The sequence below is a fragment of the Cyclopterus lumpus genome, chromosome 13, assembly GCF_009769545.1.
Source record: "Cyclopterus lumpus isolate fCycLum1 chromosome 13, fCycLum1.pri, whole genome shotgun sequence".
NCBI lineage: Eukaryota > Metazoa > Chordata > Actinopteri > Perciformes > Cyclopteridae > Cyclopterus > Cyclopterus lumpus.
In genome coordinates this window covers 4,783,629-4,806,617 of record NC_046978.1, presented here as the reverse complement: position 1 = coordinate 4,806,617, position 22,989 = coordinate 4,783,629, and the positions used below count along the sequence as shown (strand labels likewise).

The following is a 22,989-nucleotide window of genomic DNA, read 5'->3' as shown; positions in this document are numbered from 1 at the left end:
AACCTTGACTCTTACCCAGCAAGGCTGCATACCTCTCCCTGTGATGTAGACGGGACCAACAGGGCAGTGGACACCACTATGTGAGCCCCGGCAGGCAGTGGGCCTGCACCCTACCGCAGTTGCAGGCAGAACTGTGCAGAGGAGCAACGTTTTGAGCTGTAATGGTGCTCCAGTGTCTATCTGGAGATTAATTTAAAATGGATGACCAAGCACAAGCTCTGTAACCTCTGGACAAGCGTGCTCCACTCAGTCTGCAGAAGGAGCTCAGGGGAGGGCACACTCACACGCACTGCTTTAAGAGTGTTGAAAGGTGATGTGCAAACTCTGGAAGAGCTTACTAGCTGCATTAGACTGGAGATGTACTGTATTTCTGTCTACTTTTTTATCTCATTCAATCATCTGCTCCTGAATCTGGTCCCGGCTCTGCTTCATATTGGCTACTTGCTGCTAAATGCTAAAGTTAGCCTAGCTATGATGCTAGCCTGCGCTTTGAGTTCACCCAGCCAGGGAGAAGCTACTCGGCTCCAGCAGCTCACCTTTTTTATGATCGAAAACAAGTCTGACGGGAAGTTAGTGAGTTTTATATTTGCCTATCAAACACTTTTAAAAAAAATGATGAGTATTGTTTTATTACATCTTCAATAATTATAAACATTTAATATTTCCACTAAACTGCCAATACTCAAAATTGATAGTTGATATACGTCGCCTCAACAATTATCAGATTGTGGTTAGCATCATAGCTAACATTAGAACTTAGCAGCCTTGAAGGCAGAGTAGGGGCAAGGCGTTCTGGGTCGGGCAGCTGGGACAGATCCAAGTACTAACGGAGACACAGCAAAACATAATTTAGTTGGGGGTTATTTCAGCATGGAAAGGGCTTATTTGTTTGTCTTTCTGTATTCGCTGTATGAATTGCACTTTGGTGCAGCTCATAGTCGGGCAGACAAAGAGTGAAGCTACATAGAAAGCAGGGTAAGGGAGGGGAGGAACGTTGGGGGGGGGGGGGGGGGGGGGGGGGGGGGGGGGGGGGGGGGGGGGGGGGGGGGGGGGGGGGGGGGGGGGTGGGAGCCTTTGCAGCCACCTGCCTTTGTGCCAACAGTTGGTTACTGTGGCAACCAGAAAAAAGTCATTATCTTTAATTTACACTGTGGCAGGTTCAGGTGTTTTCAATTGTCTCTCTGCAGTGACTCACTTATATTTGGCAGCGGTCCTCGACTTCATTCTGGGGCTCTTCATTCCTTTTTTCCTGTGTCATTCTTTCTCTTAGTGTGCAGTGTACCTTTCTTCTCTAACGTTGCCCTCTTCCTCGGGCATGCAGCATGATGCAACGGGGCCTTAAGATGGCGAGGAGTATTGATGGATGACTGTCAGAGCAAAAAGTAATGAGAACAATTTAAAGAGGAGAATAACGGGCATACAAATGGAATGGCAGCGGAGACAACCGTGGGAAAGGTGGAGGGCAAAGAGGGAGAGAAAGTGGTTGTCTATCCTTCTTAACAGCAGCTTATCCCTTCATGTTGAGGCTTGTCAGGGCGGCAGCAACAAGAAGTGCAGATGAGCGATCGTAAAGTAGCCTTGTCTGTGTACCATTAGCCAACCGCAAGTGCTGAGCACTTACTAGAAGCTGCTTGTGTTATCCTCCTCCCCCAGATACTAACTGTCTCTTTCGCCCCTTCTTACCTCAAAACTCTTCTTGTTCTCTCATAATGCTTTTCACTAGCTCATTTATTAAATCAGATGCTACACCTCGCAATACATCTGCATCCAACAAACTTTAGTTCTTTTCTTTGGCTTATTAATTATTTTTTTGCATAGGTTGGGGCACCCAAGTTCTTGAACGATTACTTTTCCTGTTGGAAAATAATGTCTTTCCCTTTGTGCCACTCGAAAATGAAAAACACCATTTGTTGCGGTGTCTAGAAAGAAATATAAGCCTTCAAAAAGCATTTGTAGTTTAAAAATCTACTTTATTATAACGAGCCGTTTCTTGCCAAACTCGCTTGATGGGTCGATCAGTTTGTGGGTGAAAGAATTCTCCAATTCAATGAAAGAATAATTACACATACAAAGCCAGTGTTGGGATGGCTTGTTAACAGCTTTTGTTTGAATCTGGGTTGGGCCTTTAACTACCAGGGAGTCTGTCAAAAGCAGCTGGCAGTGCTGTGTCCAGGCGTTCTTTAATTACTGTTGAATGCTTTATTTGCCTTCCACGGGGCAAGGAATGATTGAAGGGATTGACTGGAGATGCACGTGGTGTGGCACCTATTGACTAGTTTGTCTTCTTGTGCGACTGGCAGGGTGTGATGATGCTCTACGGATACTGTTGCTCAGCCCAGCCCAGTAGCACCAGGCTACACACTGATGTACAGTAGCTGCTGGAATACGTTTTCACAGCCAACACCGTTTTTGAGCTTGCACTCTTCAGCATTTGGTAGAAATTGGTTTATATACATTTTGCATTTCCCCCGTGGCCCAATTTTGTCTTTTTTTTTTAATTTAAAATTTTAATAAGTAATCTTTTTTATTTATTATTTCTGTCATTTTCTGATTTTAATTGGTTTCAAGATTCAGCGACGCCTGAACATCTCTCCCGGCATGGAGGAGCCAAAAACAAAACCTTTTTCTATTTAATCAGAGCGGTCGAGTTAGGAGTGTGAGTGTGAGTGTGAGTGTGAGTGTGAGTGTGAGTGTGTGTGAGTGTGAGTGTGAGTGTGAGTGTGAGTGTGAGTGTGAGTGTGAGTGTGAGTGTGAGTGTGAGTGTGAGTGTGAGTGTGAGTGTGAGTGTGAGTGTGAGTGTGAGTGTGAGTGTGAGTGTGTTGACCATCTGTCACCTAGTAACAGTTTGTGTGATCTCTGGACTGGTAGATCTCCCTGTTGGGATCATAAAGCCTGATTATATTCAAAGCCTTGGGGTTACAAGCCCAGATGGAAACACTTAAGCATCATTATCCTTCAGCGTTATAAATATAAAAATGTAGAAGTCTTTCTGAATTTTGTGGAATATATCTTGACTGAGGAGTTTCAGTGGATGGTGCAGGTTATTAATGGCTCTCTATTTGATATATAACAATGTCAATGGTGCGAATGTCAACGAGGAGCTGGGGGCTCGTAACTACGAATCAAGTGCTGACAGAGATATGGTGTTTACCTGAGGGCCAACTAGAGGACGGATGCTACGCTTCTGCACCGGTGCTGTCATTTGGGGCGGCATTATTTGCTGCGACTGCAATATGAGAGCAGTGCGAAGCAGCAGCCGTACTATTTTGCCAACTTAATTCCACAAAAGCACCATTTTAAATCTTGAGATGTTCTCAGAAAATATAACTAATCCATTAAAGAAACCTCCGTCGACGAAGAGCAAAACAAACGATGAGTCGACTAATGGAGCAAGAGGGCGGCATCCCTCTCCAAAGACATGGGTGAACGCAGCCCATAAGCTGCACGATGGAAACTCTCATAGCAAAACTAAACAATGGAAGCTGCGCGGCTGCAATCAAGACGGTCACAGATCTATTGGACCCTCTTGAGCAAATAATGATCACCCCACTAACAACGGGTTGATAATAATAATAATAATAATAATGATTAAATTGAAGGAATCTGTCCTTCACAAATCATAGTATTTAATGTGGTTTATCTGCCTGGGAGTAGAATTGAGGTTGTGTGTGCGAATCACTTAGTCGAGTTATTGAAAAATATGGAATTATGTTTCAAGACACTTTCTGACTACATGAAGTTTTTCTACCCAGAAGTCAGAGTGCAGATTTATCTACAGTAGTTAAGTTTCTGTTCAGCAACTTTTCTGCTGTAATATCCCTTCAGCAGTATGAGAGCACGACTCCCTTTCTGGATTACAGGCTCTTTTTTGTATAGAAGAAATCTATCTATTTTTAAAATATATTCATCAAACGATATCCAGTCCTTGGTATAAAACATAAATCCAGTTCCCACTTCTGTAAAGACACAAACAACCACACACCATTGCTGACAATTTACACGAGCATTTACAATTGGAGGCTCACGGTGGAAGATTAGCGGCTGGGTTCGAAGACCCGCCGCCGAACCCCCTCCTCTAGGAAGAGAGCAAAAAGCTGTCATATTTAACCACACAACTGTTGAGTGTATTTGACATATCTGCGTACGGTCTATATTCGTCTGTGTTGTAGCTGTTTGTTTGTTTGTGCTGTTGCATCGAGTTTGGCCGGGAGGACAGGACGGCTGTATTGGATGTCTGAATGTGTGTGTGTGTGTGTGTGTGTGTGTGTGTATACAGTTGCGGTGATGCTGACAGGCATTCTAGCAGGGGAGCAGGGATCAGATGTATGCTAATATCTCCAGCAGCAGACAGTCTGCCAGGCCACGAGGTTGGGTACGACTGCTGAGAGAGACAGAGCACAGCGGAGGCATGGTGAGACGGAGGAAGACGGGAAATATAGGCAGAATTAGACAAGGGCCAGGGGGCATTGAAAGAAATGAGTAAGGCAGTTCATGCCTGGCAGAGGGAATTAAGTGGGAGGGAGAGCAGAGGCCCACAGATGAGCTTTTGTGCCAAAGGGAAAACACAGGCTTGTCTGTCTTTCTGACCACACATATAAAGCAACACTTGTTGTTGTTTATGTTGTGTAGCCTGTTGAACAGGGAATTTCTGGAGCAAATGTTTCCATCTACCAGTGTTTGGGCCCCAAAATCTCAGGCAGTTATGCTATCAAATGTTAACGAAAACAACAACTTAATCAGAGTTTCCCAAATCCAAGATGCACTCTTCAAATTGCTTGCTTGGTCGGACCAACAGTCAAAAACCCAAAGTTATTAAGTGTACAATTATATAAATCCTCAAAGCCTCACATTTGAGAAGCAGAGATGTTCAGCTCATCTTTCTTATAAATTAATTAAAAAACGAACCAGTTCATTTTCTTTCTTTCAACAAAACAATTAATGGACCAATGATTCAAGCTCTGTCGACATCAAAGAGAAAACTGATTAAAGCTTAGTGACTGAAATCAAACAATGCCGCACGTGAAGGTCAGAAAACTGGTGTTGCAGAAACACGGTGACCTCTCACTCGCTTGCTTTCAACCTGGAAAATAATGACCGTATAATTGAAGAAGTAATAATGCACCGTGAGTACTTCTTTTGCGTGTGCTTGTAAAAAAGGATATATTGGTGCTAGTACCAAATTTATAACTGTTTCCAGCACATTATTTTGTGCTGCGCTATCAGGGAGGCCTTCTGGTACAGCAGTGACACACTATCTCTCCTTCCATCCTCTGAATAGGCTGTCCATTCTTTCAAGATCCGTTCTTTATCCGACTTAAACCCTTGCTCTTTCGTCTGTTTTCGCTCCTTGAACTCTTCAGTCTTAAATTTAATCTTCTCTGCCCTCTTCCTTTCATCTTATTCCTGATATGCTGCATTCTTAGTTGTTGACTGAATATTTGTTTACAGTCTTTGTCCCTCTCATCCTTTTTTCCCTGCTCTTATCCTGCATCCTTCCTTCCTCCCTCTGTCCGTCTGTCCACCTCTCTCCTCAGGCGGACATTGGAGGGGGAAGTGAACTCAACGTGTATAGCTTGGCTACATGGCAGCTTCACTTTAGGTTACAAAAACTATAATACACTTGTGATCCTGCAAATGGAAAGATGAAAATAGATGCAGGTAATCCCTGGTGCCCATAATCTGTCAAACTGACCAGCTCTGGATCAGGACCTGTATGCCTAATGGCTGGTTGGCTGCTGCATTAATATCTGTGTGTTTGTGGGCAGATATGCATTTTGTATGATGCAATACATAGTAAATGAGTGGAAGGACATTCAGGCTGTGCTGAGCTCTTGCTTACGTCCAAGTATTTTCTTCTCCTGGGAATAATTCCTTTCTGTTGGATTTGCTCTTGTGGTTTGGGTGGTCATGGTAAATACTGTCCAGCATCACCTAAAGTAAGCAAGCACAGCAAGCATTGAGGGTTTGTTTTACATCGATAAAAACATGGCGGAAGGTCAATGGTAGTGCTCTGCTGATTTTTAGCCTTCCAAGAAGACTAGGTCTAAAGTGCGGTTCTATCCATATGTTTACGTACGGTATTAGTTAGTGTGTAGTGCTGCTAATTTAGTTTGTTTTCAATATAAAACTTGGTGAAAGGATTTCAGTGTGTACATCAGTTATATTTTAACGTTTCAGCACATTTGAACAATATGGCTAAGGAGCTTGCCCCCACCCCACCCCACCACAGCCCAATCTCCTGCCCATGACCCTAGTTAGCTACTAATGGACAGCAAGTCTCCAGAGGAGGAAAATAAGGGAGGGTGGGTTGGAGTGTTGGAGACGGGGAAGAGTTGGAATGAAAAAGATCTTGACAGATGGAGATGGGAAATCTATATGATGAGGATAATGTTTGTGGGTGAGCGCAGGAGAGGCAGAAAGACAATAAGGTAGAGGAGAGAGGAAGTAAAACTGGTTGCAGACTTGCATCATGCAGAAGGAGGGGAAAAGGGGATGGGGGGGGGGGGCATGTTTTGGACCGCAGCAAAGGGAGGGCTATCCCGAGTCTTAGAGAATAAGGGAGAGAGAGAGAGAGAGAGAGTGTTTTTTTTCTCGCTGACGATCTGTCATCATCATCATCCCCGTCACACTGCTTCATGACTATTTCATGACCTTTCTTTCTGTCAATTTCCAGCCTTCCTGAGTGTATAATACAGTTCAATCAGAGGGATTGCTGGGAAGCAATCTTTCGCGTTTAACCTTGTTTAGCAGTTTTCAGTATTAACTGTACTGCATGGAGTAAGAAATATCTGATTGTTTTGCCATTGTGTCCGGGAATAACTTTAGCACTGGATATCTCGAAGCACCCGCACACATATTTGATTCATATCAGCCCCTCATTAAGAATTAAACTCGTGAAGTTGATCCTTATAATGTTCCACTTCCACACAATAATTATAAGTTCCCTCACAACGACTTCTCTTGACTGGGATTTTCTTCTTACTCCGTTTGAGATCCAGTTTGCCCTCATGGTTATCTCATTCAGTCCTTGTGCACTCTACATGTAGGCTAATACGTCAAAGCGATAAGGATTTATTTTGGTATGTCCAAACAGACTTTGACTGACAAATACTCCCTGGCTCCTTTCTTGCTCTCTTATGAAAGGAATGCAGCCTCCCTGTGAAGGCTACATGGTCTCTCCTTATGGGCAGTGCACACAGCGTCTTCCCTGCTGCCCTTTGTAGCACGTGTTATGATTAACTTCACGCCCTGCTGCCCTAGCATTAGCTTCAGGCTGCACTCCAATACCTTACAGATGCATCCTATCAGCCTTGGATTCTCTTGTCCAAGAGACAGTCAGTGACCTAGAAATGGCTGGTTTAGTTAAGTCACCATTAGCTGTCTTAACGGTTTTGAACCAATAGATTTGTAAATGCTTGTCAGAGAAAGGAAGAGAATATGCAACAGGGAAATGGAGATGTGGTATTTAGGTATGTCCTCCCTGTAGTTCTGTTTGTGAATAGGCAGGGGGAGAGAGATGTGAAGGGTCAGACCCTGACCCTCAACTCATGCAGGCCTCACCACGCCCTCCCCCCTCTTCCCTGAGGGGATTCTAATGTGTGGCTCACATGACCCAGGCCACTGACCCCTCTCGTCTTCCCCTCATACCCATTCTTCTCTATACTCCCATCCTCTCCATGTGCACCAACGTCCCGTCCTCAGTCTCCTCCCCCCAACTATTTCCACTCCTTCCTGTATCTCTTCTACCTCCTCAAACTCTCCTATTCTGCTTGTCCTAATGTTTCAGGGTCAGAGGCAGATGCATCGCAGGCTCTAACCTAACTCTGCGTAAGCCCTAAACCGCCCTGGGCCTCGAGACAGTGGTATGTTGCTGGACATGCGCCCCAGGCCTCGGGGTGAACTGGGAGACTGGCTGTCTGAGTGCTCTACAACTGGACTGCTTCACTAAGGCTAGTTTAGCTCAGGCAGTGGTGTTTTTATAGGTCTGCGTGCGGAAAGAGGAAATGTATTCCCTAAATGACGAGATCTATTGTGTATGAAATGCTGCATTTCCACTGCCAGTAGACAGGCTGTTGAAACGAGCTGAGTTGTGCACTGGTAATGTCACAAATATTCTATCTTTCTGTCAGTTTGGTTTGGGCACAGCAGTCAGTCTCATGAGACTTTTTATTTTCATCCATTATCTGCTGCTGTTTTTTTAAACCACTGCATCCTCATATCACTTGAAACTGAATTCTGAGCTGTATGTTTTCTCCTCACACTGACCTGTTACTCGGACAGACCAGAAAAAAAAATCAACTGCATTATTTCTCTTGCAAAAAAACATCTCTCTCTCTCGTGCACACTTGCACACACGCTTAGCCTGCACTCTACTGTGAGGATGTTGGTTAACTGTCTCAAAATATGTATGAACTTGTAGATTGACATGCACGGCACATACATAGGAACATTCCTAGAAAATGATAGGTGGGGTCAGTGAAGCAGATGTTAGCAATTCATCTGAGAGAATGTTGAGCCTGGCTAGCCTCCAGGTTCATGGAGACTTTAGGAGTGCTTGACTTTATTTAATCCAGACACGCTCACAACTGGTCACAAACATGACCTATTTCACACAGCTCACACTCATCAACAGGGTGTCGCATAGGATAAAAAAAAAGTTGTGTGTGTCTACATTCATGTGTGCACTTTTATATGTAAACTCATAGGGCTTCCATACAAATCTGTATGTAACACCCTCTGTCAGCTGAGTAGGCAGCTACTTTGAGCATATCACAACAGTTCTGTCTGTCCAGAGGTGCAGATCGCAGCAATCGTTGAAATAGCAGAGCCCTTTTGGTTGACTTCCAAAAGTAACCATATACAATTTAGAACACAGTTAATGATAACACTATAACATTATAGAAATTAACAAGGAACTGTTAATACATCCTAGTTGATGTCAGACATATATTTTATGAATTTCCCATAACTTGTTCATGCTGTGAACAGTGTGTAGCACAGGTGTGATGTAGATATAGTATATCTATCAAAGTGATGGTTAACAAGCTGGATACATGTTCTCTTTAGCCACTGGACCCTATCCAGGGTTACAGGTCATGTTCTTTTGTGGGCTGGTTGTAGTCTGTATTGTAAACATGACTAGGTCAGGACACTGATGTGCGTTCAACCTGCTAACTCTGCTCTATAGATGCCACATCTTCAGGTCTTCTCATCTGGTTCAAGGCTGTCAGATTGCACTGTTTTCCAACTGATGTGTTCAGTGAGCAGAGACTTGGGGGCGCACACAATATAAATTATAAGCTGGTGCGCACAGACAAGGAAATACACACATGTAGTAACGCAGTAAACACATAGAGTCTGGAAAGAGACAATTTTGAATTAACCCTAATTCCCATGAGATATACCTATTTGAAAAATATAGACCAGCAAGTCTGGCTGAGCACAGCACAATGCCTTAATAGAGAGGCTGAGTCCATATAGTGCTGCCTTGATCCATTTTCATGCATTTTTCCTCTGCAAAATATCAAAACACAAGACTTTCTTTTTGATATGGATTCCTTTTTTCTGATGGCACTTGGATATAAACCTGTGCAGCACTTTGAACTTCAATTAGTGGCTCAGCTTTCTTAAGTAAAACTCAAATGTCCAGTACATGCAGTAGTTGGTACACTATTGTGTGAGGTTGCTTTTTATCTACAGTGTGTTCCACTGTAGTGCATTTCTTACTACTCCTACCATTTCCTTTTCATTGTCTCGGCCCTCTGGTGTAGCAGCGTTGGGCTTTGAAGTTCATCTTTGCGCATCCACAGTTCTCTGTTGTCTGACAAACTCGATTCAGCAGCAGTGAAGGCTTTGTCTGCTTTTGTGCTCTCTGTCAAAGAGCTATTCATGATTAATAGTGGGTTTAATGTCTGTTTTACTACATTAATGCCTCAGTTATGACATGGAGGGGGTGGTCTTGTACTGCAAGTCTGTTTGCTGGCTGTCTTGAAAGAGTTTATATTCCTTTACAAATTGTGCTGTCAAAGAGGGCCATTCCATAAAGGAGCATTCCCCACCCTCGTGTCTCTCGTTATTTTAGACCGGATCTACTGATGGAGTAATTATACTGAGAGTTGGTCAACTAAGCCTCTATGTATGTTTCTATGTTTCTATTTTTTCATTTAATTTCTTTTGCATATTTGTGTCTAACATTCTGTCAAAACATGAATTTTACATTTTAGGACATTTTCATATTAACACTCAGTTCTTGGATATATATGTTGATACGGTCCAGAAATTGGCTGAAAATGTTCCATCATCTACCGTTTGTAATATGTTGAGACATTAGTGATGGTGCAATCAGCCGACTCTGATTGCAGACTGCTGTATGGTGAGGAAAACATAGGAAAACATGTTTTTGGAGACGAGTCAGCCAACAGGCAGTGCAGCCTTTTAAAATGCAGATGGCTTTCCCTAGTTGGCCAATTAGTAACTTTAGCTCTGGAACACTTATCTGCTTTCATCTTCTTGTGTGTGTCTTTCATTTTGGGTGCAGGGAGCTTAGTGAGCCTGTTTTCACAAGTGTGTGTGTGTGTGTGTGGTAGTGAGTGTGTGCACAGTCTGTTTTCTGCAATACCAAAAACTCCACATACTTGATTCTACTGCTGCTGGCAGTGAGACGACTCACCATCGTGTTAGATGTTGGATAATACGCCAAAACACAGTCTCAACGAACACAGGAATGAATGAGGAGGCACCACTGTCAGCGGTGCAGTCCTGGCAGTATAACAATTAAATGTGGAAAAATTGCCTTTTACTGAGCTACAGCTGGGTTAAGTAATGTGCAGCATTCCAGCGGCTTTGCCACTGACCTCAATCTTTTCAGGAAATATTCAGTAGAGAAATAGGATCACAGATTAAACATTATTAACAGCACATAGTCGCACAGAAGGAGTTTAGACGAGTGACACAATAGCGCTCTAATAATAAAGCCTGTCATTGGAATGTGTTTTTCTGTATTTCTGTGGATTAATTATCTCCATTTTCTGTCTCTCTTGCTCTATTATGCAGGGCCAGACCCCAGCCCAGTGAGATCCTCTTGCATGGAAACCCTCTTTCCCTGGCAGACCTTTCATCACCCTAGAGCTACTGGCCAGCATGGCAGGATGAGCCTCTGCCAGCGATGATGATGGCCAAAAAGCAAGATGTGCGAGCACCCATCTACAACCTGGTCGTCATTGGGCTGTCCGGCACAGAGAAGGAGAAAGGCCAATGTGGTGTGGGCAAGTCTTGCTGTGTAACCGCTTTGTCCGGCCAAGTGCAGAATGACTTCCACCTAGACCACACCTCCGTTCTCAGCACCAGTGATTTTGGAGGCCGTGTGGTGAACAATGACCACTTCCTGTTTTGGGGAGAGGCTGGCCGGATGTTGGAGGAGGGGCCCGAATGCCGTATGAATGTGGTGGAGCAGACAGAGTTCATTGATGATCAGACGTTCCAGCCACACCGAAGCACAGCGCTCCAGCCTTACATCAAGAGGGCAGCTTCTACCAAGCTGGCTTCGGCTGAGAAGCTGAGTGTACTTTTTGCACAGATCAGCTGGGGCTTGAGCATGGACTTTGAGCAGAAACAGATGCCTGAAGGCAAGCTGATGGTGGATGGCTTTTTACTCTGTGTGGATGTTAGCAGGGGTATGAACCGTAGCTTTGAGGACCAGATGAAGTTTGTTACCAACCTGTACAACCAGCTTGCAAAAACAAAGAAACCTGTGGTACTGGTTTCTCACCAAATGTGATGAAGGAGTTGAGCGATACATTAAAGACTCGCACACCTTTTGCCCTAGCCAAGAAGAACCTACAGGTGGTAGAAACATCAGCAAGATCTAATGTTAAATGTTGAACCTTGCCTTGTCTTACACTGATTCAAGCTCATCGACTAAGGGTAGGGGAAAAACCCAAAATTATCCCTTACTTTGAGGCACTGAAACAGCAGAGTCAACAGATTGCCTCAGCTAAAGACCGCTATGAGTGGCTGGTCAAGCCGACTCGTGAAGAACCACAATGAGCCATGGCCCACAGTCAGTCGCCGCATGCAGTCGTGCACCTGAGTACAATGGACTACGTTTTCCTTGAGGGGACAGCGAAAGCCAAGAAGCTCTTCCAGCAACATGTGCATAGACTTAAACAAGACCATATAGAGAAGCGTAGGAAGGCCTATCTTAGTACTCTACCACAGGCCCTGGCTGTACTGTTACCAGAGTTGGATGAGATAGACCACCTGAGCTGGTCTGGAGTTCAGAAAGTCCTGGAGACAAAGAGAGATTTCTCCCAATGGTTTATAGTGCTGGATGACACCCCTTGGGAGACCACACCACACATTGATAACATGGAGGATGATCGAATCCCCCAGGACCTCCTGGAGACTCCCGCAGCTGAAGCTATCTATGAGACCCACCTGGAGCAGCTAAGGAATGAGCGCAAGAGGGCCAAGATGAGATGGGAGTTCAAGGAGAAGCTAAGTGTCTCTCCTTTCATCACACCAGGGAAACCCTGGGAGGAGGCCAGAAGCTTCATCATGAATGAAGACTTCTACCATTGGCTAGATGAGTCTGAATATCTGGATATCTACAACAAACACCAGAAGGAAATTATTGACCGAGCCAAAGAGGACTTTCAGGAACTGCTTCTTGAATACTCTGAGCTCTTTTATGAGCTGGAAGTGGATGCAAAGCCAAGTAAAGAGAAAATGGGAGCCATTCAGGAGGTGTTGGGTGAGGAGCAACGGTTTAAAGCCCTGCAGAAGCTGCAGGCAGAAAGGGATGCTCTGGTATTGAAACATATCCACTTTGTCTACCACCCTACAAAGGACACGTGTCCCAATAATCCCCACTGTGTGGACAGTAAGATAGAGCAGACACTGGCCTACAGATTCCCCACACGCTACCCATCAACAGATAGTTCAAGACTGGATTTGGGGAGGGCTGAACGGATAAATCTTGTCATCCTCGGTACAGATGGGCTAGCCAGAGAGATGGCAATGAGATAAGGGCCATGTGCACCAGTGATGACCGGTACGTGTTAGACGGCAAGATGTATGAGTTAGCCCTTCGTCCCATAGAGGGCAACGTGCGTCTGCCAGTCAATTCATTCCACACACCAACCTTTACACCTCATGGTTGCCTGTGTTTGTACAACTCAAGAATACCCTCTCTTATGTTGTTCGAGTGTCTAGAGAAGCCTAGGGAGTCACCATAAGCAGAAGGGAAAGGGAAAACAGCTTAGCTCAAGTCCCGCTCTCCCCTCCTTGCTGGTCACAAGCGGGGAGTGGGGTCCATTGGGGATATTGGGGGGGAGACAGCTCAGACTCTTATCCAACAAGGGCATCAGGTGGCTGAAAGCTTCAGTGTGCCTTCTTAGACCCCCGCCTCTCCAGGCAATGAGCTACGGTCGCAATGTCAATGAGAGGCAGATCAACCAGATGCTAAAGGGGCCTCTTGGAATTACGGAGAAGCAAAAGGAGCAGCTCCCCCTCCCTTACCCCCTCCATCCTCTGCCTTCAGAGACTCACTAGTCCCAGCCAGTGCTAGAGGCAGACCTGAGGATAGTCATGTGCCTGATGTGTGGAGACACGTATGACATAGATCAGCTGCTTGCGCCTTTCCTGTCGCCCCAGCATTGTCGCCCTGCTGCTAACCTCAGCAGTGGCACCTCGGTTTTGCTGGATCTTAGTATAGGAGGTCAGAGGCAGAACATTGAGCTGGTCGCTGCTCTCCTTTCATTCCTCATTCTCGCTCCGCAAGACCAAGCTGGTCCATGGCTACATTGCAGTTTACTCTGCTCGCCGCAAGGGCTTCTATGGAAACATTATGTGCTTTCCTGTGTGAGGTCCAAGACATCATCCCAGTTCAGTTGACTAAGCAGTTGGGGAGAGCCAGATGGAGCTGTCTGACTCAGAGTCAGCTAAAGAGCAGGTCAGTCAAGGAGAGGAACTGGCCCATGAAATAGATGCCAGGTTCAACACAGTAATATGTGGACATGGTGGGGTAGTAGGGGGGCTTCATAAGATAGACCTCTTCCAATCCTTTCTCAAAGAGGCGGTAGAGAAGAGCACTATTGTTGAGGCCACACACATGTATGATAATGTGGCCGAGGCATGTACCAATGAGAGCATCAGCCCTCGCTGTGGCTCTCCTAGTCCAGTTCATATTCTTATGGACTCAGAGGACGATATCGATCCATCACCACCTTACCCTACCTTGAGGGAGGATGGCAGCCTCAGTTCCCACCTGGGAAGCTTCAAGCTGCCAGATCTGGATTCAAGTGATACTTTCTCTGTCATTTCTGATCTTAGCACCTTTGAGAGCAAGCTGAACAACAAGGTTCCTCCACAAGTGAAGCCCAAGCCTGTTCGTAAGGTGAACCTCGGCCCCTATATGGACCAGCAGGGTGGCACCAACCGCCGCTCCTTGCCCCAAGCCGTCACTTGGGCTCCAGGTAGTGATGGTGGCTATGACCCCTCCGATTACGCAGAGCCCATGGATGCTGTGAGCAAACCTCGACCCTCAGAAGAGGAGAGCATTTACTCTGTCCCTCATGACAGCACACAGGGCAAGATTATCACTATCCGCAATGCCAACAAGGCCACTCCAACGGGAGTGCTGGGGGAACGTGGTCGGAACAGTGAGGCTGATAGCAGTTCGGCTGGAGCGAAGGAGAAAGTTGTCCGCCATTGGGGTAAAGCCCAAACTTTACAGAGACAGATCCAAACGGCTTGGCAAGTTCAGCAGTTTTAGGACTAGCTTCTCTATAGGCAGTGATGATGAAATGGGGGGTCCACCCAAGGTTAACCAGGATGAGGTCGGAGCCCAAAAAGACAACTCTGTCGAAGAGAGTGAGGATCCCAAAAGAAGAAATATTCTTAAGAGCCTGCGAAGAAATACAAAGGTTAGTGTTTGTGCAGCCATCTGTTTCTGTAATTTACAGTATGAGTGATGAGTCTCAAAGTGTCTATTCTCAAATTGAGAACTTTTAATTGGTTGATATAACTATTCCCAAAGACAACAGGTAACAAGCGTTATTTAAAAATATATATTTGTGTGTAAACATTGTCCAAGTAAAGTGAAGAACCATCCTAACTATTTCGGCAGGAAGGGGGCACATGTATAAATAGTGGACATTTCATTTAAGCTTACTGTGCATTGTGGCTTATGACTGACTGGATGCTGGATGTTTGCTCCTATAAAAATTTGTCCGCTGTGTATATACACATGTATTGGTTTATGGACAGAATGGATTAAATGTCCAGAATCCCTTAGTACAATTAGTTGGTTTGAGATTCAACACCTGTTTGCTTTGGTTGTTAACTGTTAATTACTCATGTCGAGCAATGACTACTTCTTTACCTCAGTGAAAACACGCCATAGTTCCTCTGAAAGCACATCTGCTATAGTTGACCCTGACCACTGTGTGAGAGTTCTCTAAACTAGCCAGATAATCAGAGGAAAGGGAGAAACTCCAGTCACTAAACTTGTATCCAAGAAGGCAAACTCCTAATGAATAGCACAGAGCCACAGTGGAACATGTGTTTCTTGTATCAGTTTGTTCTTGTGTGGATGTCTGCTTTGTTGCATACGGTTTCCCATTATTAAGAGCTGGCTTAATGATGTTGGATATTTATTTTAGCAAGATTTTGAAAGCATCAACATCCATCTTACAATTCATGCTGTTGCAATACATGAAGAGATATTTGAACTAATGGTATACCCTTAGCAAAGTGGCTAAACACCCCTGCTGTTCAGCAAACAAAATTTGTAGCGTGCAAAATAAATGGCAGAGATCACAGCAATTGAGTCCTTCAATCTTTAATTAATATTTACAGTACCTGATTGTGCAGTGACCTTGCCTCGCTACGACTACGCATTGTTTACAACTTAGCTGCCAACAGTGCAGTTTGTTTGCGGTTAATGAGCTTGTGATTGACATTAGTGTCATCAGGTTAATGATTTGGTGATTGACATCAGAGTCATCGGGTTACTGCAGTGAAGTATGTGCCAAGGCTGGTCAGCTTGTCCTTAAAACGCCAAGTTATCAGCTTGGCTTTCTTCGCTTCCTTCCTTTCATTATCTCATATTAACAGTGTTTTCATCTCCTTGCTGATTCATACTTTCTGCTCCTCGCATTCCTGTCCTCAGTCCTCTGTCGACCCCCCTCCCTCCTGTTTGTGTCTATTGCTTGACTCACACGTGTGACGATAGTTTTGACCTTACTCTGTTGGGCTTATCAGCCTGGTATGCTGTTCACTCACACACATTGCGTGGCAATGAGTGTCAGCTGCATAGAAGGTACAGCTTTTGTATGTTCTGCTTCTGTGATAATTACCATGGCTGTCAGTTGGGCGGAACAGGAGGGGGATGATTAATGTTATCACACACTCCGCTGTGATGTCCAAGTACCTGCATGAAGGCTGTCTTCTCACATAGCTCCTAACTGCCTAAACCACATTATTTCCTTTATGCACTAACTGACTACCAATGAGTTGGACAGCCCAGTTCAGGCCCCTGGTTAGCGAGTATTCAAGCTCCTGTAGCGCTGACTTTTACCTGACCTTGTGCTCTGACCCCCTGGGGGCAAGAGGATCAATAAAGTATCACATGACACATTTTTAAGCTAGTTTCAAAACAAATCTACAAGGAAATTGAAGTCTGCTAAATTTAGATCAGTTTCTCGACCATTGCTGTAATTAGTGCCTCTGATTTTTGCCCTAAAGCAGATCTAGATATCCATGTTGTGGCTTAAATGTGGTTGTAACCAGTTATCATGATTCATCACCTGTTTTCTAAGCAGTTGTCTCAAAGAAAAGCAGTCCATTTTCATCAGTGTAGTCTAACATCCCAGAAGGATGACTGACATGTTCTTGAGTTATTTGGGCATCTCAGGGAGACTGTGTTGGAGCAGTGACTCTGGTTTGGTATAGAAACAGCCATTCCTGTTATAGTGACTTGCAAGGGTTAACCAAAAGTCAGTTGCTTTTAGGGTGACGGTTTGGGTTTATGCACTGTAAACACTTTCCTGGTCAGAGCCTTTGGGTACTGTCTACCATTCTGAGTCATGAAACTAGACTGAGTCCATTTTAAAAACCCCCTTTACCTTGGGCAATGACTAACTGTGTCTCTGTCCCGCCCGCCCTCCCTCAGCGAGAGGCCGGAAACACTTCCTCTCTTCTGCAGCTTTTTTCAAACCTCCTCAGCCAGCAAGAGGAATGCATTACATTCCTCAGGTCACCTAGTTCCAGTCTAGTGTCCTCATACAAAACATAACAGGGAGGGAGACAATCAAAAGAAAAATAGACAAACACAATGACGGAAATAAAGTAAAATGGAGCCAGAGAGAATAAGAGTTTATGATAGAACAGGTATTTATTTATGTATTGTGGCTTTGTGTTTCAACAGTCATACAGTGTATGTAAATGCTCACCATGGTGTCTGTATGTTATATTTAAGGATGTGTTTTGTTTGTCTTTTGTGGTAGTGGTCTGTTTTGTCTTCTCAGCACTGGCAACATATCCTGTCTCAGTCAGCATCTAAAAGGAGTGTCCAGAAGGCAAAACTGCAGGGGGATAAAGACAGTGAAGAGAGTAGTGGGTGGAAGAGAAGGAGCTGGGAGGGTGGGGTGTACAGAGACAGTCTGCTAAACTGAGATAGGGCACATATATATTACAGGTCGGTGTGATAGGACACAAATAAATTATGAGCTCCTACTTGAGCTAAAAAAAAACAAAGCTGGCAGTGAGTTATGACATCCAGCTCTCTACCACCAAACAGAGGCTGTTGTCTTGTAGTGTCACAATCTATTATTACTACCCCTGTAATTCAATTAAAGCCTCTGTGAGTGCTTTGTGCCCGTGTGGACACACATTCACATGTGCAGATGTTCAGCTAATAGCCACAAGTACAAGGATGTCTGTACGCTGAGAAAGGGGGGCGTCAACGAGGGATCGGGCAGAGCTGCAGGGGAGGTAGCTAGGAGTGCTAAGTGAAGGAATTCACTCATGTGCGGCCTCCATAGAAAGATAACTGAACCACATTTGTTGATTTGCTGGAAAGGTCTGCCACTATTTACCCGGCTGTGTTTCAGCACGGAGGCTTCATCAGACTCTTAAGCCAATCAGTGTTATCGAGTTATCTTTGACATTTTGTTTTTCCTGACACTTAGCACCCAGTTGATGAGTGAAGTAGCGACTCTGCCCTTTCATCATTAAGCACTAGATAGAAAATCATGAATGATACTGGATCTGTGAGGCCAATACTGATATCAATACAATAGAAGAATATAATGACATATTGACCAATATCCTTTTTCTTTTTATCCGAGTAAAGATATTTTGCTGTTGAACAAGAGCATTTATTATGATAGCTGACCATATCAGTAAATGTATTTTACATGTTATACTTTAAAATATAAGTTATTTAGTATTTATCTTCGAAGAGAAAACACAATAATAAACATTACATATATTACATTTCAAATTGGGAAAATGTATATGTTAGAATGCCACCAATAAAAAATGTGTATCTTTAGTTTACTCTTCGATCTCTTTTAGGTATCTCCTAACATATAAGATTGTATCTGTAGTAACCACGTATCGGACAATACTATTGACTTGGTCAGGCTATTTTTAAGTGGAAGCCTTGAAAGCCAGCTGAAAGTTAAACTGACACCAACACATAATAAATTCACAAAATGTAAAAAAAAAAAAGTGTAGAAAATGTCCAGGTAAATATGCGTTGATCTGCTCAGTATTAATTAGTGTTGTCCTACTTGTTTCCTTGAATACCGCTGTGAGTGTGTATGCTTGTGCTACCAAAAATGTTTGCTGGAGTGCAGTGAGGCCATAGCAGAGGGCACGCCGGGCTCCTTCTCTCTAATGAGCCCTCCTCTGCTCCTCTCCTGTGTCGGTGTCTGTCAGGCCTGCACTCCTCCCACACTCCGTGTGCCCAGCCAACCATGCATCCCTGCCTCGCCACCCTGCCTGCCAGAGCAGAGCCTCGGGGGGCTGACAGACTTACTAGAGATCCAGGCCTCAGGGGCCTTCAAAACATTCCCGCTGAACACCATTAAAGTGCAGTACAATTACTGCTGATGCCAACGCCTTACAGCGGCAGGCAGAGAATGTTGCAGGAGTGCATTAGAGGTCTCTTAACAGGAGAATAACTGGAGTTGGGAAGTAATTAAACAATGAATACCAGACTTTGACTTTTGCAGTAGAGAGAAAGAGAAATGCAGAACTCTGAAGGAAGGAGGACAACAGTAAACTGTTTCATTTCTGCATAGAACCGGGTTCAAGTCAGGAATGTTTGATTACTTATCAGTTTAGGATTCAAAGGAATGTGTGAGATATGTGTCTATCTCCATGTGTCTGCGTCTTTTTGCTCATAAATACAGTCACTTTAAAATATGGTCACGGCCCTTTCCATCTAAATCACAAGAACAATTCCTCTAGGCTTAGTGTCATTTTGGAAATGTGTGCCCATGTCAGTGTTATTTAGGCTCAAATAATGTTACATTTAGTCCCCGAGTGCTTTTACCAATCTTCTCTTTCGTCTCGTTATATCTTTCCAGAAACCGCGAGCCAAACCCAGGCATTCCATCTCGAAACCCCACGAGAGCAACTACTTTGGTCTGCAACTGGCCACCGTGGTCACTCCTGAGAGGCCAATCCCAGTCTTCATTGAGAAGTGCATCCGTTTCATTGAGACGACAGGTAAGAATCCCTTTGACTTTACAGAACAAGGAGTACAGATGCTTCGTGGAATCCAATCGTGCACAGAACAGGCTGCCGTCATTTAAGTGTTTTGAAATCATTTCAAAGGATCCATTCTGCCTCTGTATGCGATACCTGTCTCATTTTAGCTCTTTCTTTCTATTTGACTATAGTGCCTTATCTTAATCCTCCTCCCTCCCTGGTGGGATTGTTATGTACTGTGGTCTTCGTCGCTATGATGATTCTCTGGTCCTCCTTAAATCACGGCCTTTGTGTCTACGTGCACATGCTTCTGTGCTTTCTTTTGTATCTCTGTTGCTCTTTGTTCAGGTTTGAAAAATCGTAGTGCTTTGCTGAGCTGTAGACTTTATAGTTGGGCACCTCCAGGGACAGCAACCAGGTTGGGGTGTTATCTTACTTTTGAATAGCCTAAATAGGTGTCTCGTAAAAAAATAAAGCAAAACGAGGTGTGATAAGATCCATGGGTTCTTTGTGCATATTACTTTAATATTGTTTGTGTGCCAATTCTCAAACTGGTACAAGTTAAAAATGTTGGTTAAAATCTCAGCGTTTTGTGCAAACTCTAAAACGAGTCCTCAGAGCCTCATTCAGATCAATGCGATGATGAGAAAAGCCAAGGGGGAATTTAAGCAACAAATGTATTTGTCGTGGAGTATAATATTAGAATAACTCTTTCAACTAAAGTACTCTCATTGCTTAGATTTACCTTGAACTTTGAGTGGATTAGTGTCCGTGCTCAATTGCTCAACATCCTCTCCCCTCTTCTCCTCCCTGGGAGTACCGAGGTGATTGGATAGCTTCTCCCAACCTTGCTACCCTGTCCCAGATGCCAAACGCCCTGCCAGGCTGTTCTGGTGTCACTGCCCCGGGACGGCCAGCTTGCCTCTCAGTCTGCCACCAGCTGTTACACAAAACAAGAGGCAACTTAGTTCAGGGTCCGTTAGTGGAGATATTTCTACACGTTTTCCTTTTTCTTGGCTGAGCTAGAACCAGGATTTTAGATACTGTAGTCATGAGTCAGTTTCTCACCCCTCTAATGCCAAACATTTTATTATTGATTAGTTAGCTTATTGTGTTTTTCACAAGTTGTATTTAAACATGCATTTGTACATATTCTAAAAATCAACAACGGCTTATAAACACAACTAATATCTAGCTTCAGGAACGGTCTCTGAATCCATCTATTTTACCTCACATTATCTGGTCTAAAAATACTGGGATCCACCTAACAAAAGTTTGCTTAAGTTGTCTTTTCCTAACCTTCCATGAAGTGAGTTGCATGCGAGTTTGACCAAACGTTGCTGTCGCTTACTGACTGCTGCATTCCACTGTGATCTGTGTCCTGATTAGAGACTCTGTATTTGTGGATTACTGTGGCGGCCTTACAAAACATCCATCGCTTTCCTCTGTGTAGGAGTATCGGGGCAAAGCGCTAGATAACAAGGCATCACGTTAGATTTCACCTCCCCCTGTTCAGGTGCTAACTGGAGCAGACTCGGTGTCACTTACTTCTGGATGAGGGAGAAAAAACTGGTTGAATATGCGTTACTATACATACACACTGGTGTGTGTGTGTGTGTGTGTGTGTGTGTGTGTGTGTGCATACACCTCTTTCCCTCACTCACCCCTTTAGTATTTAGCCTAATCCCCTTGTTTCCTCCTGTGCCCTTGTTTTTCTCCTGCTCTCTCCCGATCCAGTCATCCTGCTCCTTCTGTCTCCACGAGTACCTTCACTTGTCAGATTTGATTTCTTTCATCGTCTTCCTAACCCATATTTCGTGTGTGTGTGTGTGTGTGTGTGTGTGTGTGTGTGTGTGTGTGTGTGTGTGTGTGTGTGTGTGTGTGTGTGTGTGTGTGTGTGTGTGTGTGTGTGTGTGTGTGTGTGTGTGTGTGTGTGTGGTGTGTGTGTGTGTGTGTGTGTGTGTGTGTGTGTGTGTGTGTGTGTGTGTGTGTGTGTGTGTTGTGTGTGTGTGTGTGTGTGTGTGTGTGGTGTGTGTGTGTGTGTGTGTGTGTGTGTGTGTGTGTGTGTGTGTGTGTGTGTGTGTGTGTGTGTGTGTGTGTGTGTGTGTGTGTGTGTGTGTGTGTGTGTGTGTGGTGTGTGTGTGGGGTAATGTTCTGCCCCATAGCTCTCTCTGTCCGATCAATATCACAAGGTAGGAAATTGGATGAATGTTTGGGCTCAGCTCTTTTCTGTGTGTGTTTAGCTTGCTCCTGCGTTATTTATGTGTGAGAAGTGTAGCCCCACATATCACACCGTCCGAACAGAAATGCTTTGTTTACATACTAACGCATGTCGTACAGAATGGCACAGCCATTACTACGACTGCGAGGTGGAAATGAGCAACAATGTGCTATTTAGTTTCGATTGTAGTCACTGTAAGTCAGACTTTACTTATACAATATCTGTCTACAATCTGTGGGTATAATGACACTCACGGGAAATTTCCATTACAGTGCTGACACTGCTATAGTGTGAGCTCATAATGAGTGACCTCGAGAGGCTGACCCTGCACCTGCAGCTTTGACATGCATCTTTCCCTCTTAATCAGACATAAGTGACGTTCCTGCCTTTGTTCTGAACTTGCTAATTGTCATAATCCTCTTACAGCCTTGTGTTCATATACCGATGAAGACTTTAGTCTGTAATGAAAACATATTGTGTTGCCTCCTGACAAAGCCAAATTGTATATTTACTAGTCAGAAAACATTGAATTTATGGATACACATTTTTCTTATTTTTGTAATGTTTTGGAGGCATGCCATGGCAACACACAAGAGGCACTGATGTTAAACTTGTTTTCTTTTTCTATATTTCTATTCACAAGTCTTACTTCTTTGTTGGATCTCTTAATTGTCCTTCCCAGCTCACTCTCTTTGTCCCTGAGAATAATAGGAGTAGATGTGGTATTTTTGTGTTATTTTCATGCATTCTGAGCTTGTAGAGAAGCAGCAATATAAAATCAATCCATTGTGACTGCCCTTATCTCTCAGCACTGGCTTTGTCTCGGCGTGGCAGTCGCAGTGTGTTCTGCTCACGGATGCCGGGGTGATGCATGTGCGGGCATATCTGCTGGTGGTAGGAGCCTCCATAGCAACGTAAAGGGCAGCACCCAGACACCGCCTTTTTTTTTTATCATGGTGAACTATGAAATCAGTCTGGGCTGATTTGGGATCAGCTGAACCGGTTACACGCTGAAGGAGCACAGCCGTTAACTAGAGGGCCATTTA

At 44.3% G+C, this 22,989-nt stretch overlaps 1 protein-coding gene across 1 annotated transcript in view; it reads left to right on the top strand.

The window, feature by feature from the left end:
• arhgap35a (Rho GTPase activating protein 35a) overlaps positions 1–22,989 on the top strand; it is a 54,492-nt gene that overhangs the window by 21,795 nt on the left and 9,708 nt on the right. The window contains 15 exon segments of the mRNA XM_034548207.1: positions 11,053–11,273; positions 11,276–11,307; positions 11,309–11,761; positions 11,763–11,813; positions 11,815–12,018; positions 12,020–12,094; positions 12,097–13,012; positions 13,015–13,371; positions 13,374–13,411; positions 13,414–13,740; positions 13,742–13,828; positions 13,830–13,895; positions 13,898–14,680; positions 14,682–14,924; positions 19,599–19,740. Coding sequence (XP_034404098.1) covers positions 11,165–11,273; positions 11,276–11,307; positions 11,309–11,761; positions 11,763–11,813; positions 11,815–12,018; positions 12,020–12,094; positions 12,097–13,012; positions 13,015–13,371; positions 13,374–13,411; positions 13,414–13,740; positions 13,742–13,828; positions 13,830–13,895; positions 13,898–14,680; positions 14,682–14,924; positions 19,599–19,740 — 3,883 coding nt within the window. The 5' untranslated portion in view covers positions 11,053–11,164.